Source organism: Fulmarus glacialis, unplaced genomic scaffold (genome assembly GCF_000690835.1).
Source record: "Fulmarus glacialis isolate BGI_N327 unplaced genomic scaffold, ASM69083v1 scaffold40518, whole genome shotgun sequence".
In the NCBI taxonomy this organism is placed as follows: Eukaryota; Metazoa; Chordata; class Aves; order Procellariiformes; family Procellariidae; genus Fulmarus; species Fulmarus glacialis.
The window spans coordinates 929-28,615 of record NW_009227053.1 but is presented as its reverse complement, the minus strand read 5'-3'; the positions used below and the strand labels follow the sequence as shown (position 1 = coordinate 28,615).

The 27,687-nt window shown below is 36.2% G+C and overlaps 1 protein-coding gene across 1 annotated transcript; it reads right to left on the bottom strand.

The window, feature by feature from the left end:
* Positions 1-27,687, bottom strand: TTC29 (tetratricopeptide repeat domain 29). Its single transcript, XM_009583019.1, has 4 exons — positions 27,659-27,687; positions 26,955-27,038; positions 12,390-12,613; positions 1-206 (listed from the first exon to the last, which is right to left on the bottom strand). The coding sequence occupies exons 1-4, from the start codon at positions 27,685-27,687 to the stop codon at positions 1-3; spliced, it is 543 nt and encodes a 180-aa protein (XP_009581314.1).

The window sequence follows — 27,687 nt, the reverse complement described above, 5'->3', positions numbered from 1 at the left end:
TTATGATCTCAGTGACTTACCTTGTTCCTCATTGATGAGGCCCATATTTGCATGTGCTTGTGCCTCTCTTTTCCCACCGTCAATTTTTATTAGTTGAGCCGTGTTAAAGCATTGCTCATAAAAGTAATTACTTAACCATTTGTCCTCAGGGTCATTGAAACAGTAGGCCAAGTTAAGCTGGTTATCGTACACCTTCTCGTAGTGCCCTTTAAAAACAAAAATTACAATCAAAATGTTAGATTATCATCAGCTTTCAGAAATCTTACCTATTACAGCAATAACCATATAATGAAAATGAAGAGCAATTTATATTTCCACCACTCAAAGACCACCAAGTTCTCCTACATGTCTACTGAAAGAAATATGATAAGGGGAAAATAACTTACAAGTTAGGCAGAATTTAAAACTTATTTTAGTAAAACCACAATAAATTGCTCTCATTTCTGTATGCAAAACCAAAATTCAGTTCAATAAAACATGCAAAACCTGGATAAGACATTGGCTAGTCAAAAGAGAGAAGCTAGAGTGAGCAAAAAAAGCACACAGTCACTGCTGGAGAAGCATTTGTCTGAGCCACTGAGACCTGAAAAGGCACCAAGAGCTCTCAAAACAGGTTTAAGGTACCAACTGCGGTGATGGAGATAAAGAACCACATAAAACACTCTGCAAACACAATCCATTAATTCATACCATTTTAAATGTTCAAAGTAAGACTAACAAGAAAGGCTTTGAGTTTTCATGTATATTCCCATTTTTAGTACCTTATCACTCCTAGAAATTAAGGACAAATTGAAATTTTACACCTTGCCCTGAAAAAGACAGTTCACCAAGATTTAGCTCTCAGAACAAATGTGGAAAGCAGGGAAGACTCAAAGTCACAGATCTCCTTTATGATCTGAAGAAAAAAAAAAAACCCCACATTTAGTTCCCACTCTTTGTCATCTCAGACAGCTAAATGAACACACACTATCCCTAAAATTTATAAAAACACTGCAAGTCCCAAATCTAAGTAGCATTACAAAATTATCAACAAATACATTATTCACAATTTAAAATTACAGAATGAGAGCTTCTACAGAATTAGAGCACCTTTAAAAAAAAAATCCACAAAAAATCCTCTTTGGATTATTCCAAAACTATATTAATTTGGAGTAAAGATGTAAAACTTACCTGACAACTCTTATCATACAGCTTCTCCCTAAGGGGGATTTGAAATATATATTCCCTACATGATGTTGAAGAATCTATGAGATAATAAAGTACAGCATGAACCTCTATGTTTCACAGCTAAATTTATCGCTGGCTAAACTAAATGAATTTTCTTTCCAAACTCTGCTCATGTCAGATGTGAATGGGAATAATTAGCTAAAATTCCACTGCAGTTTTGGTTGGCTACCTGCTGTGTTTGCGGCTGCTAAATTAGTGTAAGCCAAACAGCCAGTTCTTAAAAGAATTTTCATGTAGTTGGGTAAAGAAGGAGTTAAGAACCACAAGTCTTGCAGCAGGTAAGAAACTGTTTGGTTAAGCTAGATGTGTGAACAGAACTGCTTTGCTTTCTGGAGTTCTGCAATTTGTAAGCTTTGCTCAACAAAGAGAGAAAAGAGGGAAAAAAAAGAAAAAACCCCTCTTATGCCTGGGTATGGAGCACCACACAGAAATCAACCAGGGAAAAAACCTGAATTCAATACAGGCAAGATCTCACTCAAAATCCAGATCTTTAAGTGTTTTAAAACTATGATACCATATCAAAACACTCTGATCAAAAGATGAAGTTAAATTCTCTTCTTTTGTTATCTGCAGGAAGAATTGGGGAAAATCCAACTTTCAAAAAGGACTAATTTCTCAACTGTAAATTCAATCATCTATGTGAGTCACTTGCATTGTTTGGAACAAACAGCAGCCACGCATCACTAAACCACACAAGAGAGTGTTTCCTCAGCTTCATCTCTAGTATGTTCTGTCTCAAAATTAAAAATGACAAATTACGTATGGCCCAATAGGAAGTAATCTAAATCTCTCGTTCTGTCTGTTGTCATGACTAAGTTCTTTGACTTCAGAACATCTTAATAAAGCTCTTCAATGTATTGCACAACACAGAAAAAATTTTATTCTGTCTTCTGAAAGAATCCTGTTACCACCTAATCATGTCTGCAGTCTTCAAGAGGTTTATCTAGTATTTGTTTCTCCTCCATTTTTATCTATCTTGGCCATTTTGGAGAACATTGCTTGAATTTTCCCTGCTTGAAATTTTCTGAAATCAAGCTGAAATGTCTTTTCCCCGTTCTTGAACACTCTCTAGTTTTGTCGTTTGATTTATAAATTCATTCCTCTTCTTTGATGGTAAACAATACTTTTTTCTTGCTTTTGCTTTTTTATTTATTATTTTGCTTTCCTATTTATTTTCTCAGATTTTTTCCTCCATGAAGTGGTACCTCATATTTCTACCTTTTTAATAATTCCCATTAAAATATATAAAATTATGATTTTTGAACCAATTTGTGCTACACACATTTCCATTTCTAGTAATTTAAATAAGATAACACCCCTTCCAAGAAATTAGAATGTTTCACAATCTCTTTAGAATCACCATAGGGGACATAGGGGAATCACCATAGGGACATGGTTTAGTGGGCATGGTGGTGTTGGGTTGACGGTTGGACTTGATGATCTTAGAGGTCTTTTCCAGCCTTAATGATTCTATGATTCTATAACAGAAATACCCCAGAAATTATATCTAGATTATCATCTCATCATTTGTATCTAAGGTTTGATACCAAAACATGCCAAAACTTCTGCTTAAGTTTAAAAATTTGGCTTTGAGAGGAATAATTATCAATATATAGACTTCATGTATTCCTAATCAGAACATTCTTCATGGCTGTGAGTTTTCATGCCTTTTGTCCCCCCTCAAGGCTGAAAAAGTACCTCTTAGGTACCTCTTCTTCAGAATATCCAGGAGTGTACATCATATAAAACTTATTCATACATTAGAAATTAAGACTATTTTGGTACAATAGCCTCATAAAAATCTCTGCAAATGATACTGGAATGGAAGTAACAGAACTGGTTTGGGCTTCATAAAGATATACCTACCTATCTGTGTGTGTGCACACATGTATGCATAGATATATATATAAAAATATATATGTAAGCACATTTAAACATATGTATAGGTAAAAAAGTCAAGACATAGTTGGGATTCATCCAAACTAACCAATTTAGATATAGGTATGGGTTATCTAGGATCCCTTTACTTTCAATGAAGAAAAGCAGATACTTCTTGGCTGTGATTTATCTCATCCCAACTTAAACATCTATTGCAGCACAAGGGAACACTTCTAAAGATTATCTCAAAAGTAAAAGGCAGAGGTTCCCATGACAATTACAAGTACATAAACAAAAACCCACATGAACAGAGAAATACAAAACCTAATTATAATCACTAATGTAAAGATAACAATGCACATCATATATAGATTACAGCTAAGTGAAAATGAACTTAGAAGATACCAGAGGATACATACAAATGTTTACAATAACACAGTAAGGGGAAAGATAATTGGATTGAGGTAGAACACTAGATACAGATTTGTTGCCTTTGAAATCTTCGCTACAAAGTATCAAGGAACTAATGCTACATAAATATGCTACATAAAAATGCTATGCAAATAACTTCAGGTAGTGCCCTACAAATCTCAAGAGATGGAACTGACCTGAGGCAGACTATTGCTACTGCCACAGCTTTGATTGAATGAACTTTAATGTGACCCTCTGATGACTATCCTGCTGGTGAATAACAATGAGAAGTGCACAAAGACAACCATTTCTCTGTAATTGTCTTGGACAGTGGCTGACCAGATATGCTGGTCATAAAATAAACCCCAAAAGATAGACTTTTAAAAGCCGTATTGTCTTCTGGATTCAAAGTCTGATTTACAAATCAAGAAATCCATTGAGATTATTCTGACAGCGGTAAAGGTATCATGTCAGACTTCGTAAAAGTGAACTTTTACCTCCCCACAAGAAGAAAAATATTAGAATAGGTAAATACTCTCTTCCATAAAATCTCCCATAGGTAGTTCAGTCATTAAAGCTTTGACCTCTCTGATTGTGTATAGTAAGTTCTCTACAACTGATAATAGAATACGTGTAGACAAGTCGTCTTTATGTATCTGTTGATAAAAAAAAAATTATCTGCACCACTTAATCAGAGAGGGAACGACAGCACTGGAATGTGATACCGAATGAACAGAAAGAGAAGTTTGAATCACACAAACGATTGTAAAATGGTTGCTGTAAGACGAATTCCTGGTTTTAAATAAGAAACAATTAAGAAAGCACATAGACAAAGGTTCAAAGGCTGATCCCATTGATCTTTCAAAAATTACATTAATTTCATAAAACATTGGAAGCTAAATCCAGGTCTTCCAGAACATTTAAGTCGCAGGATTGCGAGAACACTGTAAAGATGAACATCTACCCAAAAAGGCAGCTACACAGAACAAACAGAACTTGATGGAGCAGATGGTGAGGCCTGATAGTTCACAGTTTTGGACTTAATTGAAAATGTGAAGCAGGGCTAAGAACATATCTTATGGGCAATTATCCACAGAACATTTTTTTCAACGCCAAATTACCAAATTAAAGGCAGTAATATTTCACAAAAATTAAGCAGAAAACAAATTAAAAGTCATGCTATGTTGCAGCATTTGTTTTATAATATTTTAATTTTTTTTAATGTTTTTGTCACAGAATACAAATGACAGAAAATGGACTTATTTCATTTTGTTTGATCTGAACTTGTCAAAATATTTTATTTCCATTGTCCTTTGCAATGGAAAACAACTTTGAAATTGGGTGTCTATGCAAAAAAGGAAAGTATCCCTATCAAGTCTCACTGAGATCTTTTTGTTAAACAGAGATTTTAAAAAAATCCCTTCAACTTGAGCTTAAACGTTAAACCCCATATATTAAACACATATAGTATTTCCTGCTCTGCATCAGCATCTCTTCAAGTGCTTCTCAACTGTCAGGTAGGATCTCCCCTTGTTATGCTCAAGCCATAGTCCCTGGTTGGGCCCACTGAACAACATCTTCGTTTGTTCCTGGGCTCTTCTCAGGAACTGTTCCCTTGGCAAGCAAAGGTGTGCATGGAACAGAGGATCATTCAAATCCACGGTCTGCATGTTTGTTGTGTGCAGCTAGACAACTACTAAGTAGTGCAATGCACAGGGATACTGAGGTGGAGTTTGAGCATGACAATCCCAACAGAGCTAAGATGAGAGAAAAGAAACATATAGATGATCTGCAAGCCATAATAGTGTGATTTAAGTACAACTGCTGCCACATCTGTATGATCTCCTTCATGACATGATGTAGTGGAAGAAAGGAAAAGAAGTACAGAAATGGTCTTTAGAGAACAGATGAAAACAACATCATGAAGAGATCCTGGCTTGGTATTTTCCTTGAAGAAGAAAAGAAAGAGGCTGTTGTTCTTGTTAATGGAAAATAGAACTTGTACTCATTTTTAAAATACAGGTATCGGAAAGAAATTTTTCAACATCCATTTATGTCTCAATATTTTCCACTCGGAAAACCACCAGTCAGTCATTTGTTCCTGCCAGATGAAGGCCATATAGAAACTAAGCTAAACTGACACACAAATGAAGAAAGGTTGCTGTTGGGGTAGCGTGCTGACACCATCAAGTTTCAGGCAGAGCCTCTGTTTCTTAGGTATCATAAGGCAGGGTGTACACAGAGCACACCCCTCCCAACACTGCTGAGTACATAAGGGGAATATATTCAATGACAGTACAATCTATACAAAGATACCACGGAAATGGTCAGGATATAATTTTGCCAAGTGAGGATAAAGCTATCTAATGATAATGATATAAGGCAATTAACTGGTAATCTGGGATGCTAAAGGAGGGCTTGAAGCCATTGCAATGAAAACACACTACTGAAATTTTCTAAGAAATGCTGCTTCTGTTGAAGTCAATGGTAGTTCTACAATTAGCTATATTTTGAGAAGGCTTGGTTTCTTTCCTGGTCAGAATCACTTCACTTTTTGTAAGATAATTACAAAAATAATAAACTCCTCCATTGGTCTCTAGCAACCGCTGCGTTTTTTCCTGAGATACAATATTAAGTAGAGGAGGCAAACCTGCTTAGAAAATAAAGCAGTGTTCCTTTCCCCATTCCCCCAAAACCTAACAAAACTTTGCCTCCTCCAAGCAAATATTAAAAGACGTTTTGGTATGTTTATCCTTTTTCTTTTTTAATGCATAACCTCTTCCATTTTTTTTCTAAAATAGCATGGGTAATATGGTTATCACAATGTTTCTAGCCCAGCCTAAGGACACTGAGGACACTAAGGACACTGAGGTGCTGGAGCGTGTCCAGAGAAGGGCAACGAAGCTGAAGGTGAAGGGGCTAGAGAACAAGTCTTATGAGGAGCGGCTGAGGGAACTGGGGCTGTTTAGCCTGGAGAAGAGGAGGCTCAGGGGAGACCTCATCGCGCTCTACAACTACCTGAAAGGAGGTTGTAGCGAGGTGGGGGTTGGTCTCTTCTCCCAAGTAACTAGCGATAGGATGAGAGGAAATGGCCTCAAGTTGCGCCAGGGGAGGTTTAGACTGGACATTAGGGAAAACTTCTTTACTGAAAGAGTGGTCAGGCCTTGGAACAGGCTGCCCAGGGGAGTGGTGGAGTCACCATCCCTGGAAGTATTTAAAAGACGTGTAGATGAGGCGCTTAGGGACATGGTTTAATGGGCATGGTGGTGTTGGGTTAACGGTTGGACTTGATGATCTTAGAGGTCTTTTCCAACCTTAATGATTCTATGATTCTATGATTCTAAGGCGTAAGTGTGAAATCTTATAGAAAAGCTTTCCACCGTAAAATGCTAAACTCTGTTTTTAACCTTAAGTACCTCAGACAAAGAAAGATTTTCCAGTGGAAACACATCAAATACTCATGCTTTCTTCATATACTTTATGAAAAGTCATGTTTTACAACAACAACAAATGATAACTCATACTGTCAAAAGTTTTCTCTATACTGAAGTGAGGAAAAAAGAGACAAGTTAGCACTTCCCTCTAATCCTGTGTGTCTGATATTCTCTAGAACAAGGGTCAGCAGCCTGGAGCACATGCACAGATTCAGAATTTAGCAAACAGCATATCACAAAAGTTGCATAGGGTCAGGAACCAGGAGCAGATGGAATCTGAGAAAGGCAACAGCTTCCAGGTCTTAACTCCTACTCTCCACCAGCTGCCCCAATAACCAACTAATAAGCAGTGTCTTGCCCTTTGAAGACATGTTCATACCCGAGTATAGGCTCCGTGCATTGGCTTTGGCACAGTGAACACAGTGATCTGCCACTGCAGTGCTGACTGCTCAATACACATTGCAGCCACTGAACTGTGGCATTTTCCCCGGTTTTGCTCCCCTGCTCTGGCAAAGTAGGGCCAATGGCTGAGACATCTCCCCCTTTAATTGTTCTTGAGCTGTAACTTGCCTTGCATCCTCTTCAACTTGTACAATACAAGTAAACCAGCTCACTCTAGCAAGCACTGGTCATATGAGCTCTTCAAGGCCTCTGCTAGTCCTAGGTAAGGATTCAGTTAGGGTTTAAGCCTACATTTAATACGTAATTCAGATGTAATCTGAAGAGCAACATTTTTCAAGCCCTCCTGAAATAATACTGGGACAGGTGACCTCTAATTTGACAAAAAACAAATTTGGCACGCTATCACTGAGAGGCCGGCCTCAGCCTAAAACACGCGATTGATGCTTTACAGAATGATCTGCATCCTATCAATCATCCTTCTGGTAGGCTCAGTGCTAACTAAATAAATAAAAGTAGCTACACAATACTTCGATGAGATGATTCGAAGAAGTGGCTTAGCATACAGACCCAACAAGTAAATTAGCAATGCATTTGAAAACAATAAGACAGACTGTAGCAGCCACGTAGTGATTTAAAGAATCAGTTACATTCATACGGTAAACTGTGCAAATACCAGCTTACAGGTTTTAATTTCACTTTTAAATATTTTTATCTGAGGAACAGCAACATTATAATTAAAATGAACTGTTCTCCCAGGTACACATTACACTGGGTGCTACTCAAAAATTCCAAAATATAAGTAAAAGACTTCTTAGCTGAATTTCCTTTGTTCCTACTTCTTCCCCATGACCCACCCAAACACATAGAAATAGTCAAATTTTGTCTGAGTCTTAGACAGACAAAATGGACAAAAAGTATTCTATTCTATTCAGGCCTACAACATCTGTAGGCTATGGTCATAATTTGTTCACAGGGTGTCAGCAGCCAAAGGATATTTAGTTAGCAACCCTCAATGTCTGACAAGGATGGACTGCAGCTTCAAACTCTCCCTCCCGCTAACTCGCAGAACAGTACTGAGTAGGGGCTAGGGAGCTATGGCTCTTCAAAGGGATAGCAACAACCACCTGCCAGCTCTGTATTATACCTTTCAAGGACAATTATACCTTTAAGTGAAATTGCACTGAACAGTACAATCAGGCAGGCAAGCAGGCAATCGGGCAAGCCATTCCATGGCCTCAAAATATAACTCTCTCTTTGAAAAAAACCCCAACATTTTCATACATATGCCAAGAAGTAACTGTATACATCAAATGCTGAGCTATGTAGATACGTTGCTTTGGCATTTATCCTGCATTCTTCTGTAAAAAACCATACAAGTATAATGTGTTGGTTTTGGCTGGGGTAGAGTTAATTTTCTTCATAGCAGCTAGTATGAGGCTGTGTTTTGGACTTGTGCTGAAAACAGTGTTGATAACACAGGGATGTTTTCATTGTTGCTGAGCAGTGCTTACACAGAGTCAAGGCCTCTTCTGCTTCTCACCCCACCCCACCAGCGAGTAGGCTGGGGGGGCACAAGAAGTTGGGAGGGGACACAGCTGGGACAGCTGACCCCCGCTGACCAAAGGGATATTCCATACTGTATGACGTCATGCTCAGTATATAAAGCTGGGGGAAGAAGAAGGCAGGGGGGGATGCTCAGAGTAACGGTGTTTGTCTTCCCAAGTAACCATTATGTGTGATGGAGCCCTGCTTTCCTGGAGATGGCTGAACACCTGCCTGCCGATGGGAAGTAGTGAATGAATTCCTTGTTTTGCTTTGCTTGCGCGTGCGGCTTTTGCTTTACCTATTAAATTGCCTTTATCTCAACCCACGAGTTTTCTCACTTTTACCCTTCCGATTCTCTCCCCCATCCCATTGTGGGGGGAGTGAGCAAGCAGCTGCATGGTGCTTAGTTGCCGGGTGGGGTTAAACCATGACATATACATATTTAAACAGCTAAACTATCTCCTTTTTTTTTTAAGCTACTGAGACCAGAACTAGTAAAAAGAGAGATTAGTCCATGATAATGAAGGAAGATCAAGGAATAATTAGAAACAACTAAATTTTGAAGTCAGAAATATTTACATTATTTGCATCAAAAAAGACCAAATAGGAATGCAGTCAAGTATTGACAATATTTCTGCCACCATTTTTGGGATAATGCTGTACATAGGGCAAAATAACTCTGTCAGCTATTTTTCTGAGAAGCTGCAAGGATTAATCCTAGCTCTCTATTTTTAAATACTTGGGAGGTATTCAAATACAATGACAATGAGATTAAGCTGGACAGAACAAAAGATATTTTCTTTGCACACAGTATAATATTGGTAACAGAAAATTTAAAAAAAAAGACTCCAGTATGATTTGAAGTTCAATCAAAACGTTCCACTAAAAATGAAAACAGAGAGAACATTCATCAGTGTATGTAAAGGTAAACGGTCTGTACAATGTAATGCTGGTAAAAAAAAAAGTCACTATTTTCAAACCTAACAGTAAAGAAGATAATTGCTCTTTGATACCAGCCTCTACATTGTGATAGATGGCACTGATTCTGTTCAAGCAAACAATTTATGTTCAGCATTATCGTGTCCTATAACTACAAACTATCAAAAAAATGAGAAGATTAACATATTCCACCAATAAATATGGAAAGTGAATGAATACCTAGCTTTCTCTGTGCACTATGGTAACAACGATAAAACTCTAAACTTAGGAGCAGCAGTTCTAACATACTCACAATTAAGACAGCAACACTCCATGATACAATAATATCAGGTGAGAAAAATCAAATAACAAATAAGAAAATTATTTACTGACATAGTAAGTGAAGTTTGGTTTTCCACTTACCACTTCATGTTCAAAACCAATCCCTTCATGAAGTTTAAATTCATTAAAACTTACAAGTCACGAAGATTTTTTTTCCCCATAATTTATACCTGCTATCTCTTCTTCAACATGACTGTTAGCTCAGAAGAGCATACCTGAGACAGGTAAACTTTCAGCCAGCCTAATATTAGTGACATCAGCCACACTGTCAAACTCTCATGGTTTGCAGCCCCAAATATTACTTCCAGCCTTTTAAGCTTGAACTGTGGTGGCTGAAGAGCAAATGCAGGTCAGCTGCTGTTGTGACTGCTACATCATGGTAAGTTCCAGCTGAGGTGAACTGCTGAACACTTCTTAAATGGTGTCAACTAGAGTTGTCAGGAGATCATAAGCCAGAGCCTCAAGCAATTTGATTAGAATCAGAGAGTAACTGGATTAGTGGAACTACTGAATTAGTGTTTGATGAGCTGTATAATTCATATGTTATCTTCACAGCACTGCTAGCTCTAACACCTGCAACATGAATTAGGATTCATCCCTTCATGTGTCAGGTGACTTAAGCCTCACTTAAAACAAACAAGAGATTTGTGCAAAGGTTTGCATTGAAACTGGTGAAAAAATCAAAACTAACTACACCTTGATCTGGCAATTCAGTAAAGATGCTTGCCAACTCTATTGGCACGTTGCCATTATTTTCTCTTCTTTAATTTTAACCAACTTCAACAGGCAAAGTTGGGAGATATTCTCTCCTAGAGGCAAACTACAATCAGCCAGACAATTGGTGGTATCTTGTCTCTGTGAGAGGTGAAAGACGTACAGAACTCAGCACACAATGAATGCTGGGTTCAGTGAGAGAAGGGGCCCCTGCCTTTCACAGGGGCAGAAACTGCACAGTCAGCAGCACCTTGACTCTCTGGGAGCATGTTTGCCAACTCTGTTGTCACACATCAGTTTGTAACTGAAAAATATCATGCACTGAAGGAAGGCAAAATGCTCTCCTCAAGCAGCTGCAGGAAGCAGGCCCATCAAGATAAGCCGTATCTACTACTTTTTGAACACCAAAGTGTTGGCAGTATGCTTCTGTCAGGGCACTCTGAGCGCAAAACTTCTCTCTCGTACTCCTGCAAGGTACAGCGGTGCCTATTCAGGTTTTAGTCATACTCCAGACAAATCTGAAGATTCCTTCCGATCATGGGCTGGCTCAACTTCGTGCCTAGAATTACAATGAATTAAATAAAGAAACACAACTTTTGGCTTTCATAGTAAACATAAAATAGACATTTTAAATGAACTTTTTTTTTAAGTGCCAAAAGGGGTTTTTTGTTGTTCTTTTTTAAAATGAGGTTGTCTGTTTCTCAATTTCAGTCAAAAAGCTTAGGTTCCAAACTCACAAGCTTTATTGTAGATTTTCATATTTGTAATGACCAAAATGCAACTTGAAACAAACCAACTATAGTGAAATCAGCTCAGCCATGAAACAGGATTGCAGTTAGAGCTTTATCTGCCTCCATCCCTACCATTATTCCAAAGGAGAAAGAGAGTAAGTTATGTTACTATTTATAGTAAAAGGAAGTGATAAATATGAGCGCTTAGTAAATAGTAGGCAATAGAGAAAATACAGTAATTTGGAGTTATGTCTTCACTAATATCTAGTAATTCACAGGTGGCATGTTACATCTGTGTGCTGCATTTTATTTGACATGTTCACAATCCTTTTTAAGTCAGTCACAAATCCAAACACAGTTAGCAGACAGGGTATTTAATAAAATCAGATTTATAAAACCATTACTGTGTGAAACAGCATTTCACCTATTAAATTTTTCTAATACAAAACCAGCTACTCAAATCAATAGAGAAAGAAAAACAATAAATAAGGAAACTATGAGAAAATAATTGATATGTTATCAAAGCTATAAATGCATCAAACATTTCTGATGATATCATAACGCACTCTACATGTTTTTCCCTTTTTTTTTCTCCCTTCACAAAACCTCTCCCGATACCTGCAGTTCCTAATCATTTATTCTATAAACACAGCTCAGTTGACTAAGGCTGAAATGTGCTAAGATGCAGTAACGTTTCAAATTCATACATGAAACAATTTGGAAGCTTCCCCCAGGCATTCGCGGCTGCGGCTCCCGCTGTTCCGCTACCCACAATCCCCCCATTTACCTGCTCGCCGGGCTGCCTCAGCCCTGGTCAGGAAGTGGTAAAGCTGATCCAGCTTATCAGGCTGCTCCTCCAGGGACTTCTGCTGCCATATGGCTGACCCAGGCCCTGCAGCCTCCCTCAAGGCATTCCACTTCTGTATCAGAGTGAAGAGCTGGGAGAAGGACTCGTGATAACCCTGTCGCAGCATGTCTATGCAGATGTTCTTCTTGTATGAATTCCTGTTACTGGGAATAAGAAAGATAGATTTTAAGCCTTTAAATCTGAGTTCTGTTCTCCACCTTACCAAAGAAGTACGGATAGCCGTAAAAGAGCTTTCAAGAAGAGACCTCTGCAGTTCAGCAGCGGGGAAGGGGTATTTTTTCCCCCTGCTTAAAAAGCGTTCTGCTAAAATACGATTACGAATGTCATACCCTAGGGAAGGAAATATGGCAATAAAGAATAAATACCAATATATATATTGAAAACATGTTAAAAATATACTGGCATTCTTTAGCTGGTATTGGTAAAAAAGGCTGACTGATGGGAAAAAACCCCATGTTTACATTAGCTCATGAAAACTCAATGAAATCTTAGTTTGCTTTAAAACAGTGCACAGGGAAAAATGAGGCACATTCCACATGTCAAAACAATGTATATGTTAAATAGTTTTGCTGTAGGACATGATGGCTTGGTTTAAAACGTCAAACAAATGCTATGCCAGAAACATAATCATTAGATATTATCTTGCTTCTGTTTAGCATATAACTTCAGCTGGGACTGGTTTACTGATGCAAAAGTTTGGTAATTTCTCCCTAATTTTAAAATCACATGATGCAATGCTGAATTTATATCAAAGTTATCTCATTCATAAACTCTGATAAGACATACATATCAAAAAGTTGTGTAATCAAATATTCTTAAGAGGTAATATATCTTTTGAGGTATTATTTATGGAAATAATAAAAATATTTCTTTTATGTGGCATGAAACAATCATTGTGTCCTATCCTGGAGAAAACGATGAGTCCAATGGGACTGCCTGCAACACTAAAGTACAGATGTAAAGGTTTGCAGGCATACATATCTACTGTGAGAAAACAAACCTTTGTCCCAGTAAAACGGCAAGGACCCAGATGTGTTAATTTTATTTTGTATATTCCATTAAGTTTCCAAACTGTTTTCAAGACTGTCTTTTTAGATTAAAATCCATTTAACTTCAAATTCTGAGCAGCCTTAAAATAAATATGGAATTCTAAAAACTGAGATTTATAGTGTATGTAATAAATTCAGATGACCTCATGCTAAACAATAGCGTAATGAGACTAACACTTCTAGCCTAAAAAGGGCTACTGCAGTTCTTTAACAACACTAATAAGATGGAAGTGATGTAAAAAACTTCTTAGCTAGATGCCAATGAAATAGACAATAATGTGAGATGTAAGAAGTAAACAATCTGCATTATTTCATATTTAATATGATTAAACTAAAATCTATTAATTACTACATTAATCCTTCACATGTATTTTTTACATTTCAGTTGCAGAACTGAACACAAAAATATTACAAAATCCTTGATATGATTTAGACTAGACAGTACTGAATTCATGTTTACTATATAAATAGGTGTTTTTTGACATTGAAAAGCACACATTGTTCACACAGACAAGGGAAAATATGTAACTATTCTGTACCAGAAAACATTTGCAACATTTATCTTAGGAAAGTAAATGAGAAATATCTTTAAACATTTAAATTATAATTTGCCAGAATATGCTATATTTGTCATATATCAGATGCACAGTATATAGCTTAAAAATACTGTAAAGATATTATGTTAATACCGTACTATGTATTCTCTACTCTGTATATGGAATACTTTCTTTTTTCTCTTTTAAAATTCGATCTAACTAAGAAAGTTGAAGAATATAGGTAAAAAATTCCTACCAACTTCCAAAGGCCTAGGACTGAATCCTACAGTAATATAACCCAGAGCAGTGGAATATCAATCTGCATAGCAGACACACACACATGCATATTTATTTATATAATGTGGTCTATATATGTGTATATGTGTGCATGCATTAGATCACTAGATGTATTGGAAGTAAACAAGAAAGTACCGCTAAAAGATCTTAACAGTGACTAAACCAAACGTCATTCAGTTAATTTTTAACACTCACTGCATACTCACTGAGCGCAGTACCAATATTCATATAAATAGAAAAACTGTGTCCATGTAACATGTTATTTCCTGTAGAATGATTTTTTTGACTTTTGACTTTTACTTGAAGTCAAAGCACATTTTCCCCACAAGACAGCATTATTAGCAAACCAATAAAGGAAAACAAAACAGACAGTAAAATAGGTCAGTTTTAAAAATTAGTGTCAATATTCTTTTAATAAATCCCATCCCAATTAATAAAGAAATTGAAATAATGCTGAAGTAATCATATGGTACAGAGCACATTTTCTTCTTAGGCAAAGATAACGGATTTTAACTCACAAGCAATGAAGCTATCTACTGTATAACCGTTCAAATTTTAGAGGCATAAAGAGAAAAGTTGTCTCTCAGTTATATTTAAAAACAGAAGATACACAAAGCTCAAAATAATAGTGCTATTTTTTCCTTAAGTTTCTGCAATATATAAGCCACAAGTGACTGATCACACACAAACAATAAAACAGGGCTAGAAATGAATGATATTACAGGGATGAATGGTATTCATGACACCTAAGAGAGCTTGACACTGCAACGAGTTCTGAAATTGTTTCAATTATCCAAGTAGTTCCAGATGAAAATGCCAGTGTCCTTTTTCCCAATAAACAGTTCTTTCAAACAGAGGAGTAGTGTAGGTGACAGCAGTAAACTTTTCATGATATCTTGAGATAAACTGTAAATCCTCAGTCCTCAAAATCCTTTCCATACTGCTTTTCATGATGTCATACAGCATGTAAAATGAGAGGTTAAACGGAAGATCTCGTGTTTTACATAAGCAAAGATTACTTTATTTCTAATATCAATATCAAAAACTAATACCTAATTAAATGTACATGATATATTTTATAAAATCCAACTGTTAACAGTATGTTTCTACTCCGTTAATAAACTGGTTTACACTAAACCTTTTGAACCTTACTACCTAATAAATTATGATATATTATTAAACAAGTAAGTTTGTTTTTCTGCATTGCGTCCACACCGATTTTAGGTTTCCTTTGAACAATTATGTTGCTTCAAGAAGCAAAATGAAAAAAGACTGGCTTTTCATTTGGTTGGCGATGTCCAAGAGGTTTAATGGTCTCTGGGGGCATCTACTGGAAACTTGGAAAACTGCAGCCAGGACACGTTAATCATGCAGCTGCCGGTGCAGCGAGGCACGGCTGCAGAACAAAGGCAGGCACGGGCGCGGATGAAGCGCAGGGCGCGCATCCCTGCGAGCAGCGCGCAGGAGAACGGCGGGGCTGCGCTTCCTGCGCTGCCGCCGGCCCTGGCTTGCGTTACGCGGTGCCACAAAAGCACAGGGCCAAAACCATGCAAACATTGCCTGCACAGTTGCCTGCAAGCAATTAAACCAGTCGAATTAGAATGAGCAGACAGCGTTGTAATGTTAGCTGTGTTCAGTTTTGAAATCGAGCCGTGATATGAATAGAAACCTAAAGTCCTCTTTCCCCTTTGAATGATCATATGTGCATGCTAGGAGAAAAAGATTTCAGATGTATTTTTTAAAACAAATTATTTTTTAATGAAATCCGGAGCATATCTATGTACTTATGGCTAAAACAAAAAGACCAATTAATCTGTTTTTCATGTAAAGGAGATTTGTTTTATTTTCTCTTAATCCATGAAATCCAACAGATGAAAACCATAATACTTAACACAAACACAGACGATGCGGAGAATCCACTGTTCCTCTGACTGTACACTCATCTCCGTCATTACTGAAACCCTGTTGATGTTGCTAGATGTTTGTTTACACAGGCTGGGTAAAACACTGAAATGAGGTCCACTTAGTGGATCTGGTTGGGTATCCCACATTTGTCCTACATCAGCAGTTACTCTGATGCAGTATTTTATGCATGAGGTGCTGAAAAATTCTGTGCGCTTCTGTGTGTGTGTCGCGGGGGCATGTGTCAGAAGAATTTTCAGCACCAAACAAATAACCATCAAAAGTTAAAGTTGTCATTTTAGTGGTACCATGTTATAGATGATGATTTCATGTACTATAATATCACATGGGTGGAAGCAGCTATTTATTGAATGTGGATCTGAGAGCTTGAAAAGGCACTGCTATTGTTAACACCGTGCTTTAAGCATACCTGGATACTGCTACAGGCATTTTACTTTTCTTAAACTATGCAGCTACTTATATAATTTTCTTGTATGGATTTCTTTCATTATTATCATTGCTATTCTAAAACTATCTAGAGTCATGCTGAGGAATCACAGAAACCTGATTCTAATCTGCTGTTACCAGTGCAGAAATCATAAGTACTAATCTTCAGTGAGGCTAATGAAATTACACTGTTGTTGCAATCTCAAGGACTTTCCTATGTTATGGTATTGTACTTTTACAGGACTCTTAAGCAATGCTGGGAGATCAGGAGAGTACCATTCTACGTTCCCTTTAACTTAAAATCCTGTACAACAAGGCTATTTGTATTCTATCCTTTACACTGAAAGAGAGAAAAGAAAAAAAGAAATTAAAAGGCCAAGAGGCAGGTACTGGTGTTAGAAATAATCAAAATAGTCAGTATAGCATAACAGAATTATTTATCATGAACTTAATTCTCCATGCCTCCTGTCTGGTGTGGTCAATTACAGACAAGCAAAGTAAGTGCAAAAGTCTACTATTTTCAGATGACAGATTTTTTTTTTTTTTTTTTTTTTTAATATCAGGGTTCATAGCTTTAGTTGTTGTAAGATTTAATTAGTACTATAGGTTAATGCCAGCTGCTGATTACAATACAAGTGTACTGCAGCAATTCCATTTTGTAAAGCAAAAATGGCATGGATTAAACAACGATAGCATATAAAATATTAAAGTGTACTTCCAGTGTGAAATAATTACTCTACCAATTATTATAATCTTTTAAAACTGTATTCAAATAGGTTTCACCCACTTGGGATTTCCTTCTGCAGTTGGGAAGTCAATGACTGATATAAATGCCTTAGATAAGGATCACAAAATTATGAAAAAATAATCAAGATATTTTGCTTAAGTTTATTTAAACAAATAGATTTTACTTCCCTGTCCCCACATTTCCTGTCTACAAATCTACAGGAAAATTAAAATTACATCAAGTATGTGAATACTTAGCTACTTTGTGTTTAACCTGTACGCAAACACACACAGCATAAACAAGGAGACACTAGAATTTCCCCCACTAAAATTTGAAAAATATATGCATTAAGTAAAAACAAATATTCTGTACAAAACACCAAAAAGTCAAGCATGCTGTAAGAATTTATAACTTCAGGCTGCTCTGCCTAAGAATCGAAAGAGGAATTATTGTTTAGTTATACAGCCAAAAAACATAACAGTTCTGCAACACCGTTAGTGACCCACACCTAAAATATAGTTAAAACTTCTGCAGGGCATTGTTGAAGACAAAAAGCACTTATGCAAATAGTTGGTAAATGTGGAAGCTGAAGATTTGACTATCGCATTCAGCGATGCTACGATCCAGGTTACAGTGGTATAAAACCATGTACTCACACTGTTGAAATCCACATTGTCATGTGTCTGGGCTGCAATCCACCAAAGTTAGGTACATAGCTAACTTGAAGATATATCCAAGTCGTCTGAGTATCCGAGTTCAGTGCGAAAATTTACATATACAAGCACTTAGGTAAGTCAAGCCCTCAGTTGGTCAAGGTACTCAGCACATTTTCACCACATACTGCTACTGATACAAAGCTATTTAACAGCCCTCTTTAATCCTAGTTTAAAGACTGTCCATTTAAATACTTTTCTTTTAATGAAATATTTACTGGATGGTAATATGTTAAATTGTAGACTATAGTAATCTCATTAAAGAAAGATATGAAAGCACAGTAAATGCCATTAAGTAGTAAGAGATGGTTACACATCAGAATTTTTGATTACTAAGGCTGAGAATTAAATTATATTGGGGTGGGGTGCATGTTTTTTAATTCCAAATTATAAAGTTGAAATAGCTAATGTCCTAATACAAAAAGCATAAACCCCACCAAACCCCCAAAATGTTGTAAAAAGAATTCCCTACTCTAAATAGTAAATAAAAAATATTGCGTGACAATTTGTACATATCATGAGAGGGAAGAACATCTACTTGAAATTGACTTTTGTAACAATTCAGATTTTTTTAAATAAGGAAAGGTTTATGGAGCTATGTATGCAGAACTATTAGTAGAAAGATGAAAATAAAGTATATCAGAAAATAAATATATGGGTACTTTATACCATATATATAGGTACAATAACTTTCAGCATAAGTAATGCAGTATTTTTCATCTACTGCCTCAGTCTTTGACTGTTGTCAAACCACACTTTAACCTAAATCATGCAAAGGTGGATGCATAACCTGTCAGTAGGATCCTGCAAAGAACACATATATTGAACTCGCTTCCTTTTGTTCAAAGCTACACTGCCACTTTAATACTACATAAAATGAAAAATTAATCAATTATAAACATCAAAGGATGACACAGAAAAAGTATTTTAAAATGAATGTAAGAACTGTAATAATTAAGAATCCTCATTAACCCAGAAAATGGAAATATAAATTTAGCAATGAACTTTTGGAACATTCTGTCCCTAAACATAAATGCAAAGAAAGCACTAAAAATAAAGATAAAAGTGCTACCCTGACAAAAATGTTCTTCATACAAGAGCACACACACCTGTGATTATTTCAAGCATAATCAGAAAAAAACATTATCTTCATTAATCTTTCTGCTTTTCTTTCTAAATTAATTATGTTCATTAACAAAAAGTAATTCCAACCATATTTTATGGACTATTATTTATCAAAATGAAGTATTTCTCAACTTCCCCCTTTTATTTCAGAGCTGACCTAATGGACTGAGAGCCAGAAACTTCTGAGTTTGGAACCCTTTCCATTTGACTTGCATGATATCGGAGAAGTCATTAAATTTCTCCGCAGGTTTCGTTCACAGTGTGCAAAATTATCTATAGAAAAATATAATCATAATTATTTGCTTTCTGTATCTTCTCAAGCTGATGCTATGAATTATCATAAAACCCTATACAAGGCTATACATTTATTATACTATTGCTATGAACAATTCCCACAGCATTTTTGCTTTTGTTTGTGATATCTCATTCAAGTCCCCAACAGAACTTACTCAGTAGTCTAAGGACAAATAGACCACACAGAGATTAAGAGGAAAGGGCAAGAGAGGACTTTACACAATTCAGGAGGATTCACTGTGAGAATTATTAGGAAGTCATGATTGTACCAAGGCAAATCTGACTGTCTGTCTTTATTTCAGACTCTGTGTGTGTGTTAGAGATGCTTCACCTTTATGGAGTATTGTAAAAATAGAAGTCTGTTGTGTATTGCTTGTACATTATCTTCAGTACTAAATATTGTTGAACTATTGAGAAATGAAAGCACTAGAAAACCGTAAGCCCAAACTTAGTAAAAACAACAAGCTACATAAAAAAAGAAAAACTTCATCTCACTGTGTTCTTCTTTATTAAAGTATGTCATGTATTTTATCTTTGCAAGAGTTTGATGAGTTTTTGCAAGTAAAATTCTGTTTCCTCTATACTTGCTAATAGTCATGAGAATCTGTAGTTTGCACCTTCCCATTAAAAATGTATTGTATTTTTTGAAATTATTCACCCCGCCTTTTATCCAGATCATGTCTTTGAAAGGAGGAAGTAGATAATAAATGGAATAATTCATGATTTCCCATTAAATATGAAACTTTCTTTTGCAGAGTTTAGAAAATGAAGTTCTACATAATGTACAGAAGTTGATTAGAACTTTTTTTAACCTTTTCAAGAAAAACCTTTCACATTACACAAATGCACAGAGAAGTTTCTTTAGGAAAGGCAAACCAGTCACTTCCCACAGAGTTCAGTTCTTTAGATCACTGCCTAATTACACTAAATAATATGTTTATCAGGCCCGAAATTTGCAGAGATCGTTCATTTGACCAAAAGAAATGTGTGCTTCTAAGTGCTAAAATCTCTTTTTGAAAGATGTTTAATAAACACTGAATCCTGGTCATGGCAAGCAAGATTGTTAGGAATTATTCAGACAGAAAAAATACATATTTAAATAATATTGTGAAAGAAATCTAAAATTCATCATGTAGCTCAATAAATGACTTGTGCCATCTCCCTTTCCACAATCAGCAGGGAGTTTGGGATAGAGTGCCTTAATTTAAAATTTCTTTTACTATGAAAGGATACAGTTCTTTGGTTCTGATTTACCCTTTTCCATAGTTTTTAGTATTTAAAAGTGAAGAAATATCCTCATAAAATGTAAATGAGTTGATACAACATTCCACCGGTTCTCAACCAGAGTAATGTGAACAAAGAGAGTCATAAGGTGCTCACAGGTCATATCCAAAGATTGACATCAGCAAGAAGACCAAAATCTTGGTAGGACCTGAACATGAAAGGGAAAGAACAGTTTACTTCTTTCTCTTTTTGCTGCTATGTCCTCCTTTAGCTGCCTTGAGCTCTCCTCTCTCCCTTTGTCTTCAGAGTGTTATACACCGAAGAAACGGAAGCAGCTCAGATCAGTGCATCACTAGGATTAAGTACTGTGTAATCAAGGACTGAAATACAAGGGAAAAGCAGAATCTGCACCTACACATTATCTGTCTGTGTCTGAAATTGCCTTTTGCAAGCTTTCTAGTAATAGCAGGTGCCCCTCCTCCTTCCTTGCCTTAACCCCACACCAACAAGGTATTTTTCCTAACCCTTATTCTTGACAGGGCCCCTCCCCTGACCCTTGAGAGCCTCACTCCATAGCACAGAAATGGTCAAATCCACCTTACAACACAAAATTCCCAAGCCTAAATTATGCATGTTCAAATTGGGAAGCCCCAGTAAAGATTTTAAGTTGTGAGAAAGAAAACATGGCAATATGATAAGCTGTCAATGAAAAAGGGTCCCAATCTATTTGTTGAGTGAAAGATTTCATAGGTCACCTATGAAATCACCTTACTAATTTATTTAGTAGAGGTGACAGCTACTAAAAAGTCTGGATTAATCAAAACCCCAATGAGCTATTTGTGTTCAGCTTCCTTAAAGAACGCAAAAGACTAGAATAAGGACAAATAGAAAAGCAAGTAAATCTCAAATTGAGTACCAAAACTGTCATGATTTAAATAACATATAAACAGAGGACAAGATCAGAAGCAGCACAGTCTAATAGTAGGGCTTACTAGTCTATCATGGCTATGATGAAAATAAAGAATAAACACCCTTCAAGCTAGGCCTTCTGATCTCCATCAGTGCACAAACCCCATTCTTCTCCCTCAGTGGATTCTCCAGATCATCCCGGCCTCTAATCAGGTGAGGAAGTTTCCTCCTTTTCAGTCTTGGAGGACAGATGGGGGTGAATATTCAGAGATCAACTGGTAGAAGAAGTAAGGAAGTAGGAAAAACATCTTTTATTTCCACAAACTTATCTTGAGCACTAACACTTAATCCCTCATTAATTTTCCAACATCTTTTTTCCTTAACTCTACCTAGCTGATACTGACACTGAAAACAGCAGAAACTTGGCGGGGAGGGTAGTAAATAATTTGTCCCTTTTAATTCTCTTACTGAAGAATGGAAAAATAATCTTCTATCAGATGGCACTAACAGAAGATTTAAAATGAATGCCAGGTCACTTTTGTTCTGGACTTGCCAGCTTCTTGTACAAATGCTGCCTCAGGAATTAGTGAATGCAACTCTCTAAGACTTCTACCTGATCCTTTTCACAGCTTTCAAAATTCAATAGTTCTTTAGTGGGATTCAGCGGTAAATGTACATGTACATGTAAATGTACATCTGAGCTGGTCACCCTAAGCTCTCTATATAAGCAATGGAGAGAAATAGGTGCTTCAAAGGTATAATTCACCTTATGCTGAAGCAGTTGTCTGAATCCTAAAAGATGGGGCTCAACTAATCAAATTACTTATTCTAATTATTTCCATTGATTATTTCCAGTGATTAACCTAGTCCTCTGGATCAGAGTTAAACTTAGGTGAAAACCCCTTGGCTCTTTTTTGCAGAGAAGGACAAAGGTTTATGGAAGCAAAGGATTGCTACTATATTCACCAGTCATCACTCCTAAAGCAAAAATATTATATTCCAGTTTTCAGTATACAATCTGCAAAGTAGTTTAATGATTGATCTTCCCAGTATTAGCTGAGATGGCTGGCAATTGCTCTGGGGGTCACAGCCACCTGAGAATGAAAGCATTTGCCTTTTTGTGTTCCAGATAATCTTGAAGTGGACCAGCCTTCTGGTGAATTCTAAGCAGAACAACTCACTATAACTCAAAAACATCTGATTGAATGCTTATAAGAAAATTTTGTCCCCTGCCTGAAAAAGTAATATCAGAGCATGTCTTTACTGACACAAATTTATCAAGCTTTCCATAACACACTGATCCACCACTCACAAGACAGAAAACACAAATACAAATTTTTTGCATATCTAGGTCAGCGTGTACCACCTCTGTATAATAATAATTTACATGTCATCTGACTACCAATGAGTCTTGAGTGAGGACGTTAGAACTCCATCATCCCATTCACAGAAATACATATAGCAAAATCGCTTATGTAGTATTTTTTTGTTATTACTAAAAAAAGCTGTTCCTCTCAACAAAAAGATTTCAAGGTCTCTCTTTCTAGTCTTTAACTCTTTTTTGATGATATGGTTGTCTTTGGACAATTTTCATTTGTATGAAGAGGAGAGAACTGTTACTTGATCTTTCTGGCCCTGGCAAAAAGACCAGGAAACAGGAATGACAATATAAAATTCTGGTCCATTCTAGGCTCCAAACTCACTTGAAGATTCAACCCTGGAATCAACCTCTTGATGGAAGAGCCTTACTTCACAGTTCATCATGAACTTTTTGACTCTGAGATCAGTCATAAGGACAATTTTTAATTTTTACTGCAACCTGATTTTGAGCCATTAATGATTTGGTGAGTCAAGACCAAGAAGACAAAGTATCAGGGAAAGCACACTGAAGGCCAGTGGAGTCGGTCAACCTCCTCATAAGCTTAGAAAAGCCTAATTCTGTGGCAAGAAAGCAGTCACATTCTGCATTAATGGTAACTTTTACTTTTTTTTCCATTTCCAGCTTCTTGCACCACATTCACTTCTTATTTCAAGTTAAAGTCTTAGAGAAGCAAACAAAACAAAAACAATGAAAAAAACAAAGCAATATCCTGTTTTAATATAATTAAAATATTATCTTTCTCAAGCACTGTTTTTTCTTCCTCTTCTATCATATCACCCTGGGACAAAAAATTATGACACAGAAGAAAAATGAAAAACATCTCCACAGTTTTCCACGGAATTTGTAACATAAGCACATGTAAAGGAATTCTTCTCATTTGCTTAAGTTTGGAACAGAGTACAGTACTGTATAATAGAAGGATAACTGCAACCTTTTTTTCCTTCAACTATGAACAAACTAGCTTATCTTAATTTCAAAGAATATTGTGAAGGATACAATTTTAGAGAACAGCTTTAAAGAATGTTGCTTGTTTCCATAAAGGTGATACTACCCATACTTTCCTTTATTTAGGAGGCAATAAATATTTTATCTGCCTAATATGCACCAAAAAACCCAAAGGGTGTTTAATACTAAGCAGGAGTGTGGCTACAAGAATTTGTCTTGACAAAACAATGACTGACTTATTAAGTTAACCTCCATATTAAAGAAAAGTACAGATATTTACGTGGCAAAAGAAAGATATCCTGTCCTTTTATAAAAGAAGTGCAATAATCTACTTCTGGAATGGAAACAGTATTTAGAAAACTACACAGGATATTATAAGCCATTTCTCACACTTTTTTTAATAAAAGCGTCTGTTGTCTGCTGAGACATACAAAGCATAACATTGATTTCAGTAAGATCATTTACAGATATGGAATTGCCTTACTTTATAAATCGGTTTAAAATTACAGTTGATGCATTTAGCTTTTTATAACTATATCAGCCTAGTACTACTATAACTGCGTAGCTGCTAGTTTGTTACAGTTTGTTTGCTCTCAAATGATTGTATCAGGTTTATGGAACAGCATTAGCAAATTACATACTATAGAAATTTTGCAACTGCTGAGCTATTATCAAAAGCTAAAATTCTGAGAATAATTAAATACACAGAACATGAACATAATCTTTTAAAAGATGTACTTAAAAAATTTCCATAGAAATAAACCAGAATACATATGATATTTCAGTTTAACCTTCTAAGAGGCTTTGAGAACTTTGAAAAACAGCATATTACAAAACAGTAAGGAAACACCCCACTTTGTGTAGGTATTGCAGAAGATGGTAAAATTCTCACTTCATTGTGGATTTCCTTGCTGGTTTCCTTTTCCACAGCCTTCAGACTCAGGGTTTGGTTATAAAAAGAAAAACTGCATAGGAAGGTTTTTTGGGTTGTTTTTTTTGTTTTGTTTGTTTGTGGTTGTTTTTTTTTTTAATAGCAGTAAAAGGCTGGCCTGATCAAATCAGAGCTGTAAAATGCACTTTGAAGCCCTAAGGCCTTCCTAAAATAGCAGTGGCTTCCTGTGTAATCACAGAGAGAACACTTCTGTCCCTAGCATGGTGTGTGTACTGTGGAAATCCACTGGGGCTAAAGACTGAAACGGCTCACTGGGAAGGCAAGTCAGTCTGCAACAATTGTTGTAGCACAATGACTACAGCAGCACTGCATAGCTGGTACGGAACGAGGGTGACAATAAGTGAATGCACTTATTTCTCTGCTTGCTCCCTGAGGTCTGGTACTTCTTCCCCCCTCACAGAGCGACTACACTACCCTTAATTCAGGGGACAGGACCTCTGTCAACACAGCATTTGCTCGGGAAGAATCTGTTCCTTATGTTGGTCCAGGTCATGCAGAATGCGACCAAGTCACAGACCAATCTTAGTTTCCTTCTCTTTAAGCAGGGAATATTTAAACCAGCTATGACACCTAGCACGATTAGTATGACAGCATGATCAAAGGTAACTGTCCCACATCAACCATGTGTACTCACAGAGCAGTAACATGGCACCTCCCACTGCCTCACCAAACTCACTTTTCTGTCACTATCAGGCTGCGCTCTCTCTCAGATAACTCTGACAACAGAGTCTCTCCAACAGAAACAAAGGAACAAATTGAACTTTGCAAACCCTAGGATGACATATTGAGGAAGTCCTGCCCAATCCCATCATGAACTAATCTTTAGTCCATCACCTTTGAACCTAGCCTTAATTCAAATAAAAGAAGTGGGGTATGAGTTTACTTTAAACAGATTGCTCTCCTAGATCATCAGACCAGATACATTACAATCTTTGTACCGACAGTCAGAACGCTTATTAGCTTTATCATGTTACCACTGTAAAAATAAAGATGAATCGGACATGTATCACAGGAAAGGAAAGTGTGTCTGCTGGCTGAGTATTATATGGTATGGTTTAGGACACTGCTAAAGTTATTACCCCTCAACTCAAATTTGGTAATTTTCTAGATTTTCATTTGAAAGTTTTTAGGGAAGGTTTGCAGATACATTCTTAGGCTAGGAAGGAGAAAAGAAGCATGTTTTGCAAGAAACTAGCTGGTCAAATTCCTGTCTGTTTGATAGAATGTTTTTATGCTGCAAGGGTGATCTTGCAATATTAATTGTTAAGGTGCCTAGAGTCCTTGTATATGCATCTTTTTATTATTTAAATATTGAAATAAATAAATCATCTCACTTAAGCAACCAGCAATTCAGATTTGTTAGAATTCTTTCATTAATTTTGATGGTGCCGAACCCCAGATCTGTTAAAAGACTGCAGAAGAATAAGTCAATCGTAGTCTCTTGTAACTTCTAAGTGTAAATACCTCAGCTGTAAGAAATCAAAAGTTATCTAGATTTCTTTCATTCATCGGGTTTTTAAATAACTAATGGTGTATTAAATGCTTCACTGCAGAAGTCAGCACTTGGACTTGGCTAAATAATAATTCAAAATTACAAGAACATGTATGTCTGTATACTAAGCTTCCACCCCAGAGGAGATACTTCACAGAGGCTCAGGAAAAAAACAAAAAGAAAAAAGAAAAAAAAAGAAGCACAATTTCAAGTATAATTACTGACACAATCTTAACAATAATGTTACAAATGTGATATAATACTTTGGTAAATATACGAATTAGTAAAACCAAAGAGCTAAATGCTTTGATATGTTTAAGATCAGGAGAAATGAGCCATCATTATTTAATATCAACTTCAATTTTTAAATGCCAAGTTCCACTAAAAAGGGTAGGGCCTAGGGAACTTTAAGTTTAAACGATTATGATTACTAGAAACAAAGGAAACAATAAACTTATGGATGTTAAAATGCATCAAAAAAGCCAACTTACGCAGCAGCTTCTTGTTTTGACAACCCTTTGATATTCTTCGCCAAATACTCATCTATGCCATCTTTGTCTTTGATCAAATGAACCCTAAATTTAAATGAAAAAAATTAAAAGAAACACTGTGAGGTGCTAACATAGACTTCTGCAGCATGTATAATATATTAGCATTGCCAAGTAGAGCGAAATACTGAAATATTGACAAAGTAATATATCAGACATTCTATAAACACATACAAATATCTTTTTAATTTTTTGGTCTGTAGCTATTTCAAATCTTTATTTCTGAAAGAAAACAAAGTTGGTATTAGCTTTCAAGGACCTGGTTACCTGATATTTCTGTCTACACTAGAAGAAATTTTGTATTAGCTAAATCAATAATAATTGATTAAGCTATCCATATTTAAACTGTTTTCTAAACCAGAATCATTACATTTTTGCATTATCAGTATGGACCAGAGTGGTCCAATCCATTTTGTATTTAACTTTTTCAAAATTAAAAAAATCAACAAAAAAAATCCCAAGCCCAACTCAAAATATTTTCCTTAGTGCAATGCAGACTTTTAATACTGCTCTCAGCTTTCCACAGTTTGAGCAGCATATTGCAAAAGGTGGTCCACTAAGGGGGTAATCCAAAGGGCATTAAAATAAAGAGCAAATTTCAGGATGCACAGATCTAATTTTAAAATTTGAACTGTACATCATTTCACCTTTCACTCGAGCCATCATCTCTTTGCAT